The 20,751-nt window shown below is 40.4% G+C and overlaps 1 protein-coding gene and 1 non-coding gene across 3 annotated transcripts in view; both read left to right on the forward strand.

Annotated features, from left to right (window-relative positions):
• LOC114024931 (cytochrome P450 4X1-like) overlaps positions 1 to 20,751 on the forward strand; it is a 45,240-nt gene that overhangs the window by 2,692 nt on the left and 21,797 nt on the right. For both annotated transcript variants that reach the window (XR_003566971.1, XM_027838188.1), the window contains exons 3-4: positions 6,402 to 6,543; positions 12,481 to 12,525. Coding sequence is in view for 1 of the 2 variants with exons in the window: in XM_027838188.1 (XP_027693989.1) it covers positions 6,402 to 6,543; positions 12,481 to 12,525 (187 nt within the window). In the remaining variant the exon portion in view is untranslated. The remainder of the gene's footprint in view (positions 1 to 6,401; positions 6,544 to 12,480; positions 12,526 to 20,751) is intronic.
• On the forward strand, positions 11,029 to 11,133 carry LOC114024955. The gene has a single exon (XR_003566977.1). It is a non-coding gene; the product is annotated as a U6 spliceosomal RNA (small nuclear RNA).

A 20,751-nucleotide genomic window follows, 5' to 3' on the forward strand; every position in this document is an offset into this window, starting at 1 on the left:
CTGAGTAAGTGGTGGGCTTCCTCTCACTGGAGATCTTTGGCTATCTGCCGTATGTTGGCTTGTTGGGAGTGTCAGAGGAGGCATTCCTGTGGAGGTATATTTTGAACTAGATAGCATCTCAGATGCCTTCTCATGGAGATTCTGGGAGAATACTGATGTTTTCATCAGTGCTTTTTTTGAATTCTGTAATTGTATTACATCCATGCTATGTTCAAAGACATACGTGAGCTGGAAATATAGACAGGAAACAACTCCTACCCTCAAGGAACTTTGAGTCTAATGGGGAGTGGGAAGAGACGTTGTATACACACAAACAAGTATGATACAAGAAAGAATGGTGTAAGGACAAAAAAGACATTGAAAGTTTGACGAGACGATGTCGAAGGAGTGGAAGCCAAGCAAAATGGGCTTTGGGTCTTTCCTCTTTTGACAAAAATGCCATCTTAGAAACTGTCTTCCATTTAATATACGGCTAGGAGTTCATCCTCCCCATTCATTCTTATACTTAAAAATTAGTCTACTTTTTCCTTGCTACTAGGTTAATATAACAGACAATCGTTGTTTGGGCCTTGGCAAGGATAAAATCCTGCAGGGACAGGGACTGGACAGAACTCATCATCCTTCCCCCTAAATCCTTACCTCTTCCTAACTTCCCTATTATTGTCAAGGGCACCACCATCCTGTCTGTCAACAAGACTGGAAACATCAATGTCATTCTCTTCATTTATTATTATTATTATTATTGGCACTCCATTGTGCCAAGTCTTGCTGTTTATACCTTCACATCTATCATATATATAGTATATATGATATATATATGTACACATACATACATATGTGTGTATCCCCTTCTCTCCACTCACACAGCCACCAGTCACTCTTCTCTGATCAAAGTGTCAAAGGCTATAGAGTGGTCAAGAAGGATTTGGATTGAGAAAAAGCCATTAGATTTGGCAATTAAGAGATCATTGGCAACTTTGGAGAAAGCAGTTTCAATTGAATGATGAGAACAGAAGCCAGACTGCAGAAAATTAAAAGAATTAGAGAGGAAGAGGTGGGAGTACTAATTATAGAAAACACTTTCTCCAAAGTTTAGCCACAAAAGGGAGGAGAGATACAGGCTAGATTACTAGCAGAGATGTTCAGATCAGGGTTTTTTTGTTTTAAGGATGGATGAGACATGATCACATCTGTGGACAGCAGGAAAGTAATTGCAGAAAAGCAGAAGTATTAAATACATCCTTATAGTCCATTACAATAAAAATTATAATCAATAAAAGGACTTTGAAGAAAGAATTCAAATGTAAATGCTGACTAAATAATTTAGCCCTAAGGAATTGGTGGGTCAGAGAACAAATCATAAAAATAATAGATAATGTCATCAAGAAAAACCACAACTACTAGATAACATACAAAAATCTTTTGGGATGTAGCCATAGCATTCCATAGGGGCTAATTGGCATCTTTAAGCACTTTATCAACAAAAAAAGAGAATAAGTCAATGAACTAAACATGAAACAAAAAAAGTAGAAAAGCAAGAAATTTTAAAAACTAAATACCCAAATAGAATTTTGAAAATCAAAATCTTAACATAATTGGAAGCCAAAAAAAATGATAAGTACAATTGAAGGTGGCTTTAAAAAAACCTACTAAACAATTGTTGGAGAGTCTATGGGAGAAAAGGCATGAAAATGTTCTTTTAATGGAGTTGTGAATTGGTCCAGCCATTCTGGAAAGCAATTTGGAGCTATGAAGAAACTGAATCATGCCTACCCTAGTGTATAATGATACCATTGCTTGGCATACTTCCAAAGAGACAAAAGATAAAGGGAAAGGGCCACAAAGGTACAAAGATGTTCAAAGCAGCACTTTTTTGTTGAAATAAAGAACTAAACACTAAGGGAGTACTCATCAATTTGGGAAAGGCCGAACAAATCATGGCATATGAATATAATGGCTTATTCTTTCGCTGTAAGAAATGAGGAAAGGGAAGAACTCAGAGAAATTTGCAAACATTTACAAACACTTTTGGAGAATGAAGTAAGCAGAACCAGGGGAATAATGTGTACAATGACTACAATATTGTAAAGAAAAAAAAAGAATTATGAAAAATAGCCAATTACTTAGTTGCTCAATGTCATTCTTAAAACAATATTGCTGTTACTGTATGTTTTATAGGTTCTGTTCACTTTGCTTTTCATCATTAGCCTTTCCATGCCTTTCTAAGATCATTGAGCTCATCATTTCTTATAGCACAGTGGTAATTTCATCACAACCATACACCACAACTCGTTCAGTCATTCCCCAAATGACAAGGATCCCTGTAATTTCCAGTCCTTTGCCAACACAAAGAGAGCCACTATAAACATCCCGTTCACATTCAAAGTTATAATTACTATTTGTGAATTTTCTTCCATCTTATTTTTACTTGCTATTTTCTTTCTCAGTCTCTCTTTTTACCCCATCCCTGTTAGGCAAAAATATATATAATTTTATTGTGTATTTGGAGGATTTTGTAGCAAGTTGTACTTGGTAGATTTGCAGTTTCGTGTGCAATCATCTTTTTTATCAGACTGTGTTATGGAAATGTTTGTTTTGTTCCATGAATTGAAAATAAAATAAATTTTTAGAAAATAGCCAATTACAATTCCAGAAGACTACTTATGAAGCATTCATCCACTGCCTAACAGCAAGAGGTTGGACTGGAGAGTTGCAGAATAAGCCACATGTGTTTGGATTTGTGTAGATTTGTTTTACATGAATATACTTATTTGTAAAAAGGGAGGAATGCCAGTAGAAAAAAAAGGAAGAAAGAAGAAAACCATTGAAAGTCTTTTGAGGAGCACAGAAGAGAGTATAAAAAAGTTCATAGGGAGACAGAGAAGCAGGAGACTCGAAAACGAATGTGTTGAATTTATTATGAACTTTTCAAAAAGATCGGCTGCATATCATAGAGATTCATACATTCCTACACAATCATCTGTTTCCCTTTTTGTTCTATAGAAATATTCACATTTGTCATAGTTGCTCATCTTCAAAATAGCAAAAAATGAAATTTAAGAATAGAAAAAGGGGCAAATATGAGCCATGTTGTAGATTTAATTGTTCATTGAATATGGCAGGGCAGAAGCTGAAAAAGAAGGGAGAGTTAGAGATAAGGCCAGGTTTTCAGGGATAGGACTAAGAGGGTGGTACTGCTGTTAAGAGGAAAAAAATAAATAAAATAAATAATGTTAAATTAAATATTAAATAATCAAATAAAATAAAATTTTAAAAAGAAGATGATCAAATCTTATTTTTGAAGAGCTGGGTCTTTCACTCTTCTGCCCTTCTTCTCTCCTTTCCCTTTCTTCCATAATTGAACAATCCAGGAAGACTACATTTCCCAGCTGGATGTTCAGCTCTTAAGAGGGCAGGGAATACAATATGCTCCAAATACAATATGTCCCAAATGCTGCCTCTCCTGTGTGCATTTCCCCTCTCTGGGCCTTAGTTTCTTCTCCTGTAAAATGTAGAGATTAGCTCAGATGATGTTTAATGCTCTTCCTGCTCTAAATCTATGGCCCCAGTATGCTACATCTGCTTCCCAGCTCCCTTAACCTTTGTAGGTACATGCCCTGAATTCCCCAGGCCAATTCTGAGCTCTCTCCTCTGGCTTGGTTTTTGGAAATTCGGGATGATGACCTTTCACATTTTTACCACATTTCATATGATGTGATCATGTCGGTACAATGTAAGAAGACATGAAGAGCCTAGGACACAGATAACTGAGAGGAGAACAGAGGACTCACACTACTTTACCAGGATAAGATGTCCAAAAAAGGCTTCTTTTCCCTGTGCAGAGAAAACTGCATCTATTCTATGGGCTACTGACCAGGTGGCAGCAGCAAAGACTTTTTTTTTTTTGTTTCCTCATCTTCAACTCCACCACCACTCTTAGGCTCTAGTGAGGATAAGAAGAATGGACTAGAATGGGAACATGGTGGATCCAACCACCATTTCTTAAGAATTCTGGCCTTGGAGGGATACAGCTATGGTCCCTGCCCTCACAAAGCTCACAATCTAGTAGATAAATAATACACAGAGAAAACCAGAATATATCGTATTACATGATCAGTGCATGAGAAGGGCAAGTATGGTACAATTTGGAGTCTCAAGGGAAAGGTAGTTGCCCACAGAAGCATCAAGGAAGGCTTCCTGGAAGAGGTGGCATTGAGCTGCTTCTGAAAGGCTACTCAACAGGTGAAAGGGGAGAAAGAAGAAAATTCCAGGCACAATAGCTTAAAGGGAAGCCTCAAGGTAGGAGGGCATGGGGCATACTTAGCAGGTAAAAGGTTTTATTGAAGCATAGAATATAGAGAGAGGAGTAACATGCAAAAAGATTAGAAAAGTGCATTGACAACCAGTCAAGAAGGACCTTGAATGCTAGCCTAAAAAAGTAACCTTTGTTCAGGAGGCATTCAGGAGTCAATGAAGAATGTGCAGAGGATTAGCATGACCAGATCTCTTCTTGCCTTAATCTTCTCCCAATCTACTTTCACTTATGCTCAGGGCTCCCCCCACCCTTAAAAAAATGAAAACCTTAATGACCCTCAGGTCTTTTCTCTCCATTGAGATATTTCTTTTCTCCCTTTACTTCTGGACATCTATAGCTACCTGTGTTCACTCTCTAGCCATTCACTCCTCAAACCCCTGCAGTCAGACTGTGGTCCCTTACCACTCTGACCCCAACCAAGGTCAGAAATTACTTTTTTATCATCAATTCCAATGACCTTTTCTCAGTCTTCATCTTCTTTGAACTGCCTGCAGCATTTGTTCATCTCTGATTGCTCCTCTCTTGTCCCTTGACTTCTGGGACACTGTCCTCCTTGTGGTTCTCATGCCTGCATGATCGCCTTCCTTCTGTGTGATCACCTGTCCCTGTCACTATCTCCTCATCTTTCCCCTAAATGATCATCTCTGGAAACTCTTTGTCCTTCTTCTCTTACTTGTCTCTACTCACTCTCTTGGAGATCTCCAATCCCATGGCTTCAGATGTCAACTTGATGATGAGGTCTCCCTATCTGTATTTGCACACCTGATCTCACTTCTGAGCACCAATCCTCCATTTCCAGGTGCTTGCTAGACATCACTCTTGGAATGGCCCATCAATCTTCTAAACTAATGTCCAGAAGTGAGCATTTATTCTGTGCACATCTTTCTCTCTCCTTTTGATCAGCCCCATTTCTATGTATGGCACCTTTTTTTTTAGTCTTCCAGACTCATAACCTCAGAGCCAGCTTTGAAGCATTTTTACAGCTTGCATGTGTATCCTTGGGTAAGTCTCTTCCTTTCTTTGGGCCTTGCTAACCCCTCTAAAGTGAAGGGTTGAACTACTTTAATTCTGAAATTATGCCTCAGAGTGCCTTGTTGCTTCAGCTAAGCTGGCTTGCCTGTCCTGTATATGGCAGCTGATGGGGATGGCTGCCCCACTTTTTTATACAAGTTGCTCCCCTGGTTAATGGCTGAACTGGGGGCAGGACTGGTGGTCTGGGAGGTGCTGCCACTCTCGGGGTTCCTCTGCCTATCTTTCTATTGATGGCAATTGGTTAGCAGTTATTGCTGGTAGTGGTGAGGAAGATAAGTCACTTCTTCATGATGATTTCTCTCCTCAATGATGGTTGTAGGTACCGAGAGAAAAGTAGGTCTGGTGGTTTGGGGACAGTGCTATTCCCTAGGCTCTTGTATTCAAGGTCCTGGTGTCTCTCCATGAGGGTCCAAGGGGAAATGGTGGTCAAGGTGATTTGATTTGCTCAGCACATGCTACCTCCTTTCTCAGCTCTATGTAGAATGGATTGAAGAGGGGAGAGACTGGAACTTGGGAGGCCAGTTAGGAAGCTGTTACAGCAGTCTTAGTGAAGATGAGGAAACTTTGTGAGAAGACCCTGGACTACAATAAAGGCTGTATGAGTAGACAGACCAGAGTGGGAAAAATGTGACAAGTCTTGGCAAATGATTGGTAAAGAGATGGGTTTTGAAGAAAATTATTTTGGATCTCCTGCATTTGAGATGCTGATGACATGGCATAACAGAAATGCCTAGCAGATATTTGGTTAAACAGGCCTTGAATTTGCAGTTCCAGCTACTCCAGATCTTCAAGAGGAGGCCTGTATGATCATTTATCCAGAATGTAGTGGAAAGGATTCTTGCCCAGGTATAGGTTGGAGGAGGTACTGCAGATCCTTTTCACTGCTACAGTTCAGAATCTATACTCATATCTCCCTTCTAAAGTGCCCTCAACTCATCTGAGCTTCTAAAAGGCTGGGGAGGGGGGCAGGTTATAGGAGGAGGGGTTGGAAACAGAGATGAGAAGTTTTCCTTGCTGACTGCCCAAACTCATCTTTTTGCTTTTCTCATTGCAGCTTTACCTGGAAAAAGAACTACAGCAGTTTGATGTGTTGGTAGAAAAATACCCTTGTGCTTTCCCTCACTGGGTTGGGGCTTTTCAGGTGCTTTTAAATATCTATGACCCAGAGTATGCGAAAATTCTTCTGAACCGAAGAGGTAAGGATGCTCAGAGTGGACTAATGCTAAACTGTCAGACCTAGAAAGGATGGGAAAGGCTGTCTAGTTCATGATCAATCAACAAGTATTTATGAAGTAAGTGCCTACTGTGTGCCAGGACCCAGGGATACAAAGACAAAGGTGAATAGTCCCTGTCCTCAAGGAGTTTACATTCTAATGGAGGAGACACATGAACTGATACATATGTAGGTGTATACAAAATAGATTCATAGTAATCTGGGGAAGGTGGGAACCAACAGCCAGGGAATTAAGAAAGGCTTCATGTGGAAGGTAGTTCCAGAGCTGTATTTTGAAGGAACCTAGGGCTGCTGTGAGATAGGGGTAAGGCAGGAGTATATTCCAGAAATGAGAAACTCAGCCAATGCAAAGCCATGGAGATAGGAGATGGGAGTGTTGCATATGAGGAACAGTACAGATGCCAGTTTGATTGACCCCTAGAGTGTGTAGGGGAGGATAATCTGTAATAAAACTGGTAAGGTAGGTTGAGGCTAGATTGTGAAGAACTTTGAATAGCCAACAAAGAAGTTTATATTTCATCCTAAAGGGATAGTGAGCCACTGGAGTTTATTGAGCAAGAGAGTGAATGGCCATACTGTACATTGGGAAAATCACTTTGGCTGCTCTGGAGGGCAAAGGGGTTAAAGTAGGGAGGGACTTAACTTAGGGACCTAATTTGGAGGCTATTTCTATCATCCAGGAAAGAAGTAATGAGGGTGATGGCTATATTGTGGAGATAAGAGGACAGATGCAAGAAACATTATGAAGGTCAAAATGGCAAGATTTAATAAGTGATTATATATGTGGAATGGGTAAGACTGAGGAGTAGACTTCTCAGATACAGAAACAGATACAGATACAGAAAGAGCAGCAATATATTCAACAGAAATAGAAAATTTTGAAAGAGGGAAGAGGTTCTTTTGAAGAGGGAAGGGAATAATGAGTTTTGTATCAGACATGTTGAGTTTGAGATGCCCATGGGATGTTCAGTCCAAAATATCCAATAAAGACTTAGTTAAAACCCATAGAAACTCACCCAATGTCTCAATACAACAATGTAGAGAGAAAAGAGAAGAGATCCTGAGACAGATTCTCAGGGAACACCCACAGAAAGGAACATGATCTGAATGATGCTCCAGCAAAGGAGATTGAGAAGGAGCAGTCAGAGAGGTAGGAGAGGAATTAAGAGAAAACAATGTCAAGAAAAGCCAGAGAGGAGAGAGTATCCATGAGGGGAAGATGATCAACAGTGCTTTTGGCTACAGAGAGGATAAGGGTTGAATAAATGGGGGGAAGCAGAACAGAGCAAGCAATTAGTAAGCACCTACTGTATACCAGGTACCGTGCCTAGTGCTTTACCATTATTATCTCATTCGATCCTCACGACAACCCTGAGAAGTAGGTGCTGTTATTGTCCCCATTTTACAATTGAGGAAACTGAGGCAGACAGAAGTTAAGTGACTTTCCTAGGATAAAACAGCTAATAAATGTCTGAGACCAGATTTGAAGTCAGGTCTTCCTGACTCCTGGTCCAGCCCTGTATCCACTGTGCCATCTAGTTACTCAAGGAGTTTACGTTCTAATGGTAGTCATCTAGTCTTTGCTTACAGACCTCATAGGGCCTGCCACTCTACTTTGTAATAGAGTTCTAATAATAAGCTTTTCCCTTATGTCAAGAGGTTTCCTGGAACTCACCACCCCCTTCTCAGTTTCCTCATCTATATGTAAAATGAGCTGGAGAAAAGTTCTTGTTCTTGTTTTTCAGTTGTGTCCAACTCTTTGAGACCCCATTGGGGTTTTCTTGGCAAAGATACTGAAGTGGTTTGTCATTCCCATCTTCAGCTCATTTTACAGATGAAGAAACTGAGGCAAACTGGGTGATGTGACTTGTCCAGAGTACCTGAGGACAGATTTGAACTCAGGAAGATAAGTCTTCCTGACTCCAGGACCAGCGCTCTAAGAACTATGGCGCCACCTAGCTGCTCGAAAGTAAGGTCTTAGACAGGGTCAAACCATGTCAACAAGCATTGATTATGATTAAGTACATACATACAATGTTCCAGGCACTCTGCTAAGTGCTGAGAACACAAAGAAAGTCCTTGCTATCACAGAACTCAGTCTAAAGAGGGAGACTATGTGAAAACAATCATGTATAAACAGGTTATACACAGGACAAGTTAGAGACATCAACAGAGGGATGGTGCTAAGTTTAAGAAGGCTTGAGAAAGCCAGCTGGGTGGCTCAGTGGATGAAGAAATGAGCCTGAGTTCAAATCCAGTCTCAGACAAGACCCTGGGCTTAACTGTTTGCTTCAGTTTCCTCATGCGTAAAATGTAAGTAATACTAGCACCTACATCCCAGGATCCTTGAAAGGATCAGATGAGATAATAATTATAAAGCACTTAGCACAGCACCTGTCACAATAATGTGAGCTACTGTTATTGTTGTTATTATTCTTATGGAAGATGGGATTTTAGCTGGAACTCAAAGGAAAACAGGAAAACTGGAAGGCATAAATGAGGAGGGAAATCATTCTAGGCATAGATGACAGCCAGTAAAAATGCAGTTGAGAAATAAGAGTGTTGTGTGTAAGGAAGAGTTAGGAGGCCAGTGTCACTGGATCAAAGAAAATGTGGGGGTGGGGAGGAAGGTGTGAGAAGAGTAAGAAGACTGGGACAGTAAGGGTGGGCAGCTTATGAAGGGCTTAGAAAATACCAAACAGAAGGCTTTATATTTGATCCTGGAGGTGTTGGGAGCTACCATAGTTTATTGAATAGGAGAGTTATGTGGTGGGACCTTGCTTTAGGAAAAATCAGTTTGTCAGCTGAGTGGAGGACGAACTGGAGTGGGGAGAGACTTGTGGCAGGCAGATAACAAGAAGAAGAGGGTGACCAATGATGTCAAAGGCTGCAGAGAGGTCAAGGAGAGTGAGGACTGAGAAAAAACTGTTCAGTTTGGCAGAACTATTGGGAATTGGGAGAAGATAGCCCCACTGCATGCAGCCTTTGTCAGACCTCATTTGAAGGACTGTGGTCAGTCCTAGGCACCGTGGTTCAAGAAGGATGTGGCAATTTAGTGTCATCTAATTTAGTAACAGTAGTAATTTAGTAATTTAGGAGACCAGGATGGGGAAGGGCCTTGACTCCATCTCACGTGAAGATCAATTGAAGGAACTGGGCATGTGCAGCCTAGAGAAGAGAATGCCAAGGAAGTATTGGATATCTGCATTCAAGCATTTGAAGGGCTACTCTGGGGAAGGTTGACTAAACATGTTCTATGTAACCCAGGAGGAAAAAGCCAGGAACAATGGGCAGAAATTGCAGAGGAAAAATTAGGCTCAAGTTCAAAATAAAGTAAAACTTCCCTAACAATCAGAGCTGCCCCCCGCCATTGGAAGGGACCATTCAAAAGGCAGTTGGATCACCCTCCTTGGAATTCTTTTTTTTTTTTTGGTGAGGCAATTGGGGTGAAGTGACTTTCCCAGGGTCACACAGCTAGTTAAGTGTCATGTGTCTGAGGCCATATTTGAACTCAGGTCCTCCTGACTCCAAGGCCAGAGCTCTGTCTACTGCGCCACCTAGCTGCCCCCTTGGAATTCTTCAGAGACTGGGAGATCATTTGTTGAGGGTTCTTTGGGTGTAAGGACTAGATGGACACTAAAACTTCTTACCATTCTCAAAATCTGCGATTTTACCACTCCTGGACAAGGTAGCTTGGGAGGAATGGCACTTGGGCACTGGGTGCTGGGCCAGTGAGGAAAGGCTTCCTGTACAATATTGTGTGTGTTTTACATCTTGAAGGAAAGGAGGGATTCTCTTAGGGAGAAGACGGGACAAGGAGCCTTCTGGGTGTGGGGAAGGGCACAGCCATGGGATGTATGAGGAAAAGAGTTGGGCTAAAGAGAGGCAGAGAGACAGAGACATACAGAGACAGTGAGAGAGACAGAGAAAGTGAATGAATGAGTGAGTTAATTAGTTAGTTAGTTGGTTAGTTATGTTAAGGCAAGATTGGGAAAATCTTTAAAAGACTACAGCCAAATTTATATTTAATCCTAGAGGTAGTAGGGAGGCAGTGAAGTTCATTAAATGGGACTCTGATATGATGGGATCGTGGCTTTTGGTAGCATGGTGGAAGATTGATGAGCGTGGGGAGAGACATGTGACAATAAGATTAACAAGGCCATCACAATAGTCTATAAAGAAGTGAAGAGACTGTCTCTTGCCTTTCTTTGTATCCCCAGCACTGAGCACAGTGCCTGGAACATAGTAGGTGCTTAAAAATGCTTGTTGATTGATGAACTGAACTAGGGTGATAAACTATGTTAGTAAAGAGAAGGTGTCGCACTCATGAGTGTCGTAGGAGTAGAAACAGCAAGATATGACCGCAGATTGAATATGGGGGGGGGGCAGTGAGAGAGAATGAGGGATTGAAGACAACAGTATCAACCTAGAAGATTGGAAGAATGGTGCTTGCTTCAGCAGTGCATGTACTAAAATTGGAACGATACAGAGAAGATTAGCATGGCCCCTGCGCAAAGATGACACTCAAATTCATTAAGAGTTCCATATTTTTGGAACACAAAATCTTGTGGAAGTAAATGTTGAAAACTAAAAATAAATAAATTTAAAATTAAAAAAAAAAGATTGGAAGAATAGTAGTGCCCTCAACAGAAGTTGAGTTTAGTAAAGCGGTGGTTTGGGGGTAAAGGTCTTGGACATATTGAGTCTGAGATGTCTTTGGACATTCAGATTGAAATGTCCAATAGATGGTTGGTAGATATGGAACTGAAGCTCAGGAAGGAGATGGGCTACATTTGCAGATATGTGAGTTATCATGGAGATGATAATTCAATCCATAGGTGCTGAGGAATGTATGTACTGCCAGTGACAAGTCACTTATTGACTGTATAACATTGGTAAGTCACCTAACCTCTGGATTTCATCAACCACAAAGTGAGGGGGTTAGATTAGATTACCTCTGAGGTTCTGTATAGCTCTATGATCCCATAGTCCTACAGTCCTATAATTTCCATTAAATCTTCATGTTCTTTATCCAGAGAGTACCCCTTCCTGTTAGGAAGGTAATTGAAAAGCCAAATGTCCATATCAGAAGGTAACCTGGAGAGCACGAAATCAGAGCAAAGGGCAAAGAATGGTCTGAGGAATGGTCCATTTGTGTTCTGAGGCACTAGAAGATTCAGTTCCATATCAGCATCTTGTAGAACGTAGCTGTGTGGGCTAGAAAGTGGGACAAGGCATCTACTTTGGTTCTTTCCAGCTCTGAAAGTCAAAGGTCCTAGATCTGCTGGTGGCCGTCAGCTTGCATTCCCCCTACTAGTCACATGGTATGTGTTATTTTCCAGATTCTGTGCAGGCATTCGTTATCCTTCCCTGACCTGTTTGTACTGGTTGCTATTAACATACACATCCCCATTCATGTCAAGTGACTTTCAAGACAAGATTTTGTCCCCAGACATATGGGTAATTTTGTAATGATGACATCATTGATGGCTTCATTTAGCCCCCCAGGTAATAAGTGGCAGAATCAGGATACCTCCTTAGGTCTTCTGCCTCCAAACCCAATGTTCTGGTTGATACACCAAGCCTTCTAGGGTTTGAACCCCATTCTAGGAAGCACTTCAGGCCAGAGTGTTCCTGGTCATCTTGGGAGGAATGATGAACAACTTAAAGCCCTGTTTTTGTGATTTTTGCATTATCTGACTGTTGGTCCTCTAAGGCAGCAGCTGCATTTTCCTAGGACACTATGAACCCAGGTCCTGTGGCATGTTCAGTTCTGCTTGACCAAGTTACATGCTTATTAACCCCAAGCAAAACCCAGATGCTCACAAACTTTTTCTGGTTTTATACACTATATTTCTACCTAATGCAGGCCTTTTCTCTTCTGTGCTTAATTTTACAGATCCCAAAATACAGCTTGGGCACAAATTTATTGTCCCCTGGGTTGGTAAGTACCTATGATTAGCTTGGTCTTCTCAGTGAGAGTCATGAGTATGACTAGGAAAAAATCTCTAGTGACAAGGAGCTTACATTGTATTGGGGGAGAGGGGATATGCACACAGATGAGTCAATGCAAAACATATAAAAAGCAAATCCAAAGTAATTTCAAGGGAAATACCAGAGCTAGTATGATCAAGAAACAGTGTCAAGAAGATGAAATTTGGTGGATCAATGCGGAGTTGAACTCTTGCACTTTATTTAAAGAAAGTTTACAAGTTTAAAAAATGGAGGAGGGGGAAGTGGCTACAGATGCATTCTTGTGAAATAATCTGGAAATTTTAGTAGACTATAATCAGAGTATGAATCAACAGAGGTATGTGGCATTTTTTCATATGACTAGAGATGGCTTTGATTTCTTTTTCTGAAAACTGCCTACTTATATCTTTTAACCATTTATCAATTGGGGAATGGCTCTTATTTTTATAAATTTGACTCTATTCCTTATATATTTGAAGAATAAGGCCATTATCAGAGAAATTGACTGTAATTTTTTTATATTACTTCACCTTTTAGCAAAATGTAGTTTCCCTGATTATTTCTTTCAACTAGGTCTAATTTTACTTTTGCTTGTTTGAGATCATGATTGCTATCCCTGTGCTCTTCACTTCAGCTGAAGCATAATAGACTCTGCTCCAGTCTTTCATTTCAATTCTGTATGTGCCTTTCTGTTCCAAGTGTGTCTCTTATACACTACATACTGTTTTAAAAAAAATTCTGATTTCCAATCCATTCTGCTATTTCCTTCCATTCTATTCTCATCTCATTCACATTCACAGTTATGATCACTATGATCACTGCATTTCCCTCCATCCCATTTTCCTGTATTTATCCTTCTCTCTCTCTCTCTCTCTTTTTATCCTGTTTCTACTCAGAAGTCTGTCTTCCTTCCAACTGCTACCTTCCCCAATCTGCCCTCCCTCTTATCATTCCCCCTTATATCTCTTATCCCCTTCCCCTTCTATCTCCCTATTGGATAAGATAGATTTCAATACCCAACTGAGTGTGTGTATAAATTCTTCCTTCTTTGAAGCAATTCCAATGATAGTGAGGTTCAAGTATTACCTGCCACCACCACCCCATTGCCCCTTCCATTATAAAAGCTCTTCCTTGCACACTTCCTTTATGGAAGAAAATTTTCCCCATTTTACCTCTCCCCTCCCCCTTCTCCAGGATATACCTCTTACTCACCCCTACATTCTTTTTATTGGAGATTGTGCCAATATAATCAACTCACACCCATGCCCTCTGTCTATGCAGAGTCCTTCTAACTGTCCTAAAAATGATAAAGTTCTTGGGAGTTGCATGTATCCTCTTCCCATGTAGGAATGCAAACAGTTTAACTTTATTGAGTTCCTTATGATTACTCTTTCATGTTTACCTTTTTATGTTTCTCTTGAGTCTTCTGTTTGAATGTCAAATTTTCTATTCAGTTCTGGTCTTTTCATCAGGAATACTTGGAAGTCCTCTATTGCATTTAGCATCCATTTTTCCTGAAGGATTATACTCAGTTTTGCTGAGTAGGTTATTCCTGATTGTAATCCTAGCTCCTTTGCCCTTCAGAATATCATATTCTAAGCCCTCCACTCCTTTAAAGTGTACACTGCTAAATCTTATGTGATGCTGAAGGTGACTCCATGGTGTTTGAATTGTTTCTTTCTGGCTGCTTGCAATATTTTCTCCTTGACGTGGGAGCTCTATGATTTGGCTATAATATTCCTGAGAGTTTTCATTTTGTAATCTCTTTCAGGAGGTGATAGGTAGATTCTTTCAATATTTATTTTACCCTCTGATTCTAGACTATTAGGGCAATTTTCTTTGATAATTTCTTGAAAGATGATATCTAGGCTCTTTTTTTTATCATGACTTTCTGGTAATCCAATAATTCTTAAGTTATCTCTCCTTGATCTATTTTCCTATGTCAATTCTTTTTCCAATGAGATATTCTACATTTTCTTCTATTTTTTGTGCTTTTGATTTTGTTTTATTGTTTTTATTGTTTTATTATTTGTTTTTAAACCATAAAGTCATTAGCTTTCACTTGCCCAATTCTGATTTTTAAGGAATTATTTTCTTCAGTGAACTTTTGTACCTCCTTTTCCATTTGGCCAATTCTGTTTTTAAGGTGATAGTTTCTTTAGTATTTTTTGTCCCTCTTTTACCGAGCTATTAATTCTCTTTTCACAATTTTCTCTCATCACTCTCACTTTTTTTTGCCAATTAACTCTTCCAGGAATTTTTGGCGGGCTTGGGTTCAATTAACATTTTTCTTTAAGGCTTTGCTTGTAATTGTTTTCACACTGAGGTCTTCTTCTAAGTTTATGTCTTGGTCTTCCCTGCCACTGTAGTAGCTTTTTATGGTCAAGGCTTGGTTTTTGTTGTTGTTGTTGTTGTTGATGATGATGATGATTATATTCGCTCATTTTCCTGGTTCTCCATTTTGAATTTTATGTCAAAGTTGGGCTCTGCTCACTGGGGGTACTGTAAGCTTCAGGTTTTTTTATTTTAATTTTAATTTTTAACATGTGTTTTTAAAACTTTGGGTTACAAATTTTCTCCTTTGCTCTCTCACCACCCACCCTCATTGAAAAGGCAAGCATCTCCATACAGACTATAGATGTATAGTCATGAAAAACACTTCCATAGTAGTCCTGTTGTGAAAAACTAAGTACATTTCCCTTCATCCTATTCTACCCCCCGATTATTCTATTCTCTCTTTTGACCCTGTCCCTCCTCAGAAGTGTTTGCTTTTGATTAGTCCCTCCCCCAATCTGCCCTCCCCTCTATCAACCCTCCCCTCTATCAACCCCCTGTTCTCTTGTCCCCTTCCCCCCTTATTTTCCTGTAGGGTAAGATAGATTTCCACACCCCATTGTGTATGTTATTCCCTCCTTAAGCCAAATCCTATGAGAATAAGATTCACTCATTCCCTCTCACCTTCCCCTATTTCCCCTCCACTGTAAAAGCCTTTTCTTGTCTGTTTCATGTGAGATAATTTACCCCATTCTACTTCTCCCTTTCTCCTTTTCCCAGTATAATCCTCTCTCACTTCTTAATTTTATTTTCCAGATATCACCCCTTCATCTTCAACTCACCCTGTGCCCTCTATCTATCTATACATACATATAATTTTTTCCCTCCCACTACCCTAATGCTGACAAAGGACTCATGAGTTAAAAATATCATCTTTCCCTGCAAGAATGTAAACAGTTCAACCTTAATAAGTCTCTTATGATTTCTCTTTCCTGTTTACCTCTTCCATGTTTCACTTGAGTCTTGTATTTGAAAGTCAAATTTTCTTTTCAGCTCTGGTCTTTTCTCAGGAATGCTTGAAAGTCCCCTATTTCATTGAATGACCATTTTTTACCCTGAAGGATTACACTCAGTTTTGCTGGGTAGGTGATTCTTGGTTGTAATCCTATCTCCTTTGCCCTCCGGAATATCATGCTCCATGACCTCTGGACCCTTAATGTAGAAGCTGCTAAATCTTGTGTTATCCTGATTGTGTTTCCACAATAATTGAATTGCTTCTTTCTGGCTGCTTGCAATATTTTCTCCTTGACCTGGAAATTCTGGAATTTGGCTACAATATTTCTAGAAGTTTTTCTTTGGGGATCACTTCCAGGAGGTGATCGGCAGATTCTTTCAATTTCTATTTTGCCCTCTGGTTCTAAAATATCAGGGCAGTTTTCCTTGATAATTTCTTGAAAGATGATATATAGGCTCTTTTTTTTATCATGACTTTCAGATAGTCCAATAATTTTTAAGTTCTCTCTCCTGGATCTATTTTCCAGGTCAGTTTTTTTTTTCCAATGAGATATTCCACATTCTCTTCTATTTTTTCATTCTTTTGGATTAGTATTACAGTGCCTTGATTTCTCAAATTGTCACTAGCTTCCAATTGCTCCATTCTAATTTTTAAGGAAGTATTTTCTTCAGTAAGCTTTTGGACTTCCTTTTCCATTTGGCCAATTTTGCTTTTCAGGGCATTCTTCTCCTCATTGGTTTTTTGGACTTCTTTTGCCATTTGGGTTAGGCTATTTTTTAAAGTGTTATTTTCTTCAGTATTTTTTGGGTCTCCTTTGGCATCACTCTCAGTTTTTCCTCTACTTCTCTTATTTGCTTCTCAAAATCCTTTTTGAGCTCTTCCATGGCCTGGGACCAATTCATATTTTTCTTAGAGGCTTTGGATGTAGGAGCTTTGGCTTCATTGTCTTCTTCTGGTTGTGTGTTTTGATCTTCTTTGTCACCAAAGTAAGATAATATAGTCTGACTCTTTTTGTGAGGTTTGCTCATGATCCCGGCCAATTACTTGAGTTATAAACTCTTTGTTAGGGTAGGGGTCTGTTTCCAGTGTGGAGAATGTACTGTCCCAAGCTTCAGGGGTTTTGTGCAGCTGTTTTCAGAGATACTTCTAGGGACCTGTAAATTTTCAGTTCTTCCAAGGTGTTATGATCAAGGGTGAAGTGTTTACTCCTTTTCTGGCCTCTGCTCTGGTCTGTGAGCATTCTTTTCTATCTTGGAACTGTGAGGAGGATTTCCTCTCCACCAAGCTCCACCATGCCAGTGCTCCTCCTTGCCCCAGGACCACCGCCCAGAACTGTGACCCAGATCCAAGCCCAGGCAAAGCAAGAGAATTCTGCACCAGCAGAGAGATTCCTGCAATCCCCCTCTGATCAACCACTCGATTCCCCCTCAGTCTGTGGGCCAGAAGCTCAGGAGGCAGCCAGCGTCCTGGAGCCAAGCTCAGGGACTGGGGCTGGAACCCCAGGGTGCTTCTCTCTAACCACTGCCAAAACAGACTTTTCCCATTGACCTTCTAAGTTGTTTTTGGTATTCATGGATTGAGAAGTCTGGAAACCACCACAGCTGCCTGTGATTCAGTCCTCTGAGGCCTGCTCCAGGTTCTATGTTCCTTTCCCAGTCCAGTGCGATATACCTTTCCAATTAACCATCCAGGTTGTCTTGGGCTGGAAATTTGTTTCACTCTGTCTTTTTGTGGGTTCTGCTGCTTTAGAATTTGTTTAGAGCCATTTTTATAGGTATTTGGAGAGGTTTGGGGGAGACCTTAAGTAAGTCACTGCTTTTACTCCACCATCTTGGCTCTGCCCCGCCAGTTTCAGGCTTTTTTGTATTGCTGTTTTCAGAGCTAGTTCGGGTAGTCTGCAAATTTCAGTGCTTCCAAGGTATTGTTATCCTGGGAGAGCTGTCTGAGCTCTAGTCTTCATCCAAGAAGGGCCCCTGCTCCTTTGTAACCACAAGTACTAGTGCTGCTCTTGGCCCTGGAACTGTGATGAGGGCCCCTGCTCTCTTGTGACTGTTCACAAGCACTCCTCACCATCCTGAAACTGCAACTCAGAACTGCTTATGGGCAAAAGAGTTGCCAATCAGTGCCAGCAGAGGGTTTCTTGTAATCTCTTTCTGACTAGTTGCCCAATCCCCTTATCATCTCTGATCTGAGAGTTCCCAAAGCTGCTGCTGCAGCTGCTGTCATGGCCACCTCCAAGACCCCCCACTGGTGTTCCTGCCATGCTCCAGGCCTATGCCCACCCTGGTGTCACAGACCTTTCCTGTGGACCTCCCAAGTTGTCTCCAAAGGAAAAAAACTGTCTCTTTCCTACTTTTTGTTGGCTCTGCCACTCCAAATTTTGATTTGAGCTGTTATTTTAAAGTTGTTTGGAAAGGAATATGGGGAGAGTTTAGTTGGGGCCTGGCCTGTACTCTGCCATGTTGGCTCTGCCTCCCTGGGAAAGGCTTCTTGCAGAAAAAGGTGTTTGAAATGAGTCTTAAAGGAAGCCAGAAGTGGAAATGAGGAGAGAGAACATTCCAAGCATGGGGTTTAGCCAAGGCAAAGGAAAAATAAGACAACCAGTTCTCTAAAGCCACTAGAACAGACCAAGAGAAAGTCACATACACATTTTAGTTTGGGGGTGAGAGTCTAAGATGTCAATCAATAATCCTGTGTCCCTCCCCTCAAACATGTCTCCTTTATGCTAGCCTTGGTTCCAAATTCAGAGTAGCTAATTTTTTTCTCCACTAACATCTCTTTGAAATTTCTATAACTTTGACACTTACTAGCTGTGTGACCCTGGGCAAGTCACTTAACCCCAATTGCCTAAAAAATAAAATAAAATAAATGAATGAATTAATGAATGAATGAATGAAATTTCTATAACTCACACAGCTGGCTTACATTGCTACCTTCTTTTTCACACCAGCCAGTAACTATCCTTCCTCTCAGTTTTCAATTCTTCTGGACACTTCCTCTGGCTCTCTAAGAGTCCTAACTAAACAGATCATCTTCAGGCAAAATATCCCTAGAAAACCTCGTTCCAAAGCCCATGCTGATCTCATTGTTCGGTGAGGTCAAATGAGTCCTTTGCCTAATGCCACTGGGATCTCTGTTTGCTCTAGAATAGAAAAAAACAAGAAGAAGCAGCCTCTTTTAGATAAAACCCTGAACTTCCTGTTTACTTCTAGAAAATTGTCGTTCAGCAGGATAGAAGTAGCTGTCTCTGTGTGTGAAGGGCGGCCATGGAGAAGGATTGGATGCATTCTGTTGGGCCTTCTGAGGCACAACACGAAACAAAGTGGGGAATGTACAAGGAGGCAGGAAACCTGGGCTTGACTGCTGTTTCCTCTACTAATCACAAGGGTGACCTTGTTTGATCCCCAGCTCTTCTCTCTGCTCAACTTCCCTCTCTGTAAAATAAAGAGGGCCAACTATCAATTACCAAAGTCATGCTTTCATTTCTATGGCCCTTGGAAATAGCAGTATCCATTTAGATGTCAGGCACTGTGCTAGGTATTTGGGAGGGGGAGGAGAACAAATGAGAGTCACCTGATGTAGATTTACCGTCTAATTGGAGAGACAAGATTTCTATATATCTGCAGAATGTATAGCAGCTTTTCAAGTGAGGAGCCTTGCAGTGGTGGAAAGAATATTGGGTCTTGGAGGGAGGAGAGCTGGGTTTTTGTTATTATTGTTATTGCTTGTTCTAATTTTTGCCCTAAGCTCATCACTTACAACCCCTGAGCCTCAGTCTCTTCATTTTGTAAAATGAGGATAATAATCCTTGCCCTTCCTGCCTCCCAACTTTGTTGTTTTGTCAGATACTCTTGGTGAACCTTGAAGTTCAGGCCCATAACAAGGGCAGGGTGATTGTTTTAACTCAGGACGCTGAAATGTAAAGGGTTCTGGCAGCACTTTTACTTCTTCCAAAAATAGAAACAAAAAAATAGTTAAAACAGGAAACTATCAAATGTTGCATTTCCTCCCCTCCTATGGCCACATCCTGGGGGAAGTATTCTTTAGACCAGCCCTGCTCTGTCCCCTGGTATCAATATTAAGCCAAGGTTCATAGTGTATGTAACAATTTCAGAACAATAGTAACTGTTGGCATGCTCTAGAGAGTCATTTTCCTAAAACTATCAAATCTTATTTTACTTCCAAGGATTCTCCTTCCCACCTTGCCAAAGCTGAACCCAAGAGATGCTTCTATTATTTAATTTGGTCAAAAACTTTTCCCTTCTCTTCATTTGATCATTATCCTTTATTGTATTATATTATCCATACTATATATTATATTATCCATATCCATAATATATATTATCCATTATCAGGGAGGAATACTTTATAGGCTCGCCAAGAGTGAGTGGCATTGGGGATGGGTTTGAAACTGACTGAAGAATGATATAGATTATTTTGGTGTATGACATTATTTTAGACATATAGAAAGACTTCTAAAGGTTCTCATTCAATTGAGTCACAAGACTTCAGACTAAAGTACTCTCCTAATATTGTTTCTTTATATGTAGAATAAATGAGGCAATGGAATATAGGGTGTACCCCCATAAAAGGAGAGACTCTGAACTTCACATTAATCTAAGAAAGGCTGCTGTTCTTTGTAGCATCAAATTAAGGAAAGAGGAGTCAATATGGAAGCAGCAAGAAGGGAGAGTGGATCATCAATCGGGTTTCCCAATAGGACTTGTGATTACTTGGCTATTCCTAATTAGCAGACTTGCTCACAGACTAAGGGAAATATACTTTTAGGTGTCCAGTTGTTTTTTCAGTCATGTCTGACTCTTCATGACTCCACTGGGGTTTTCTTGGCAAAGATACTGGAACAGCTTACCATTTCCTTCTCCAGCTTGTTTCACAGATGAGAAAACT

This window comes from Vombatus ursinus, unplaced genomic scaffold, assembly GCF_900497805.2.
Source record: "Vombatus ursinus unplaced genomic scaffold, bare-nosed wombat genome assembly UNPS02014825.1, whole genome shotgun sequence".
Classification (NCBI taxonomy): domain Eukaryota; kingdom Metazoa; phylum Chordata; class Mammalia; order Diprotodontia; family Vombatidae; genus Vombatus; species Vombatus ursinus.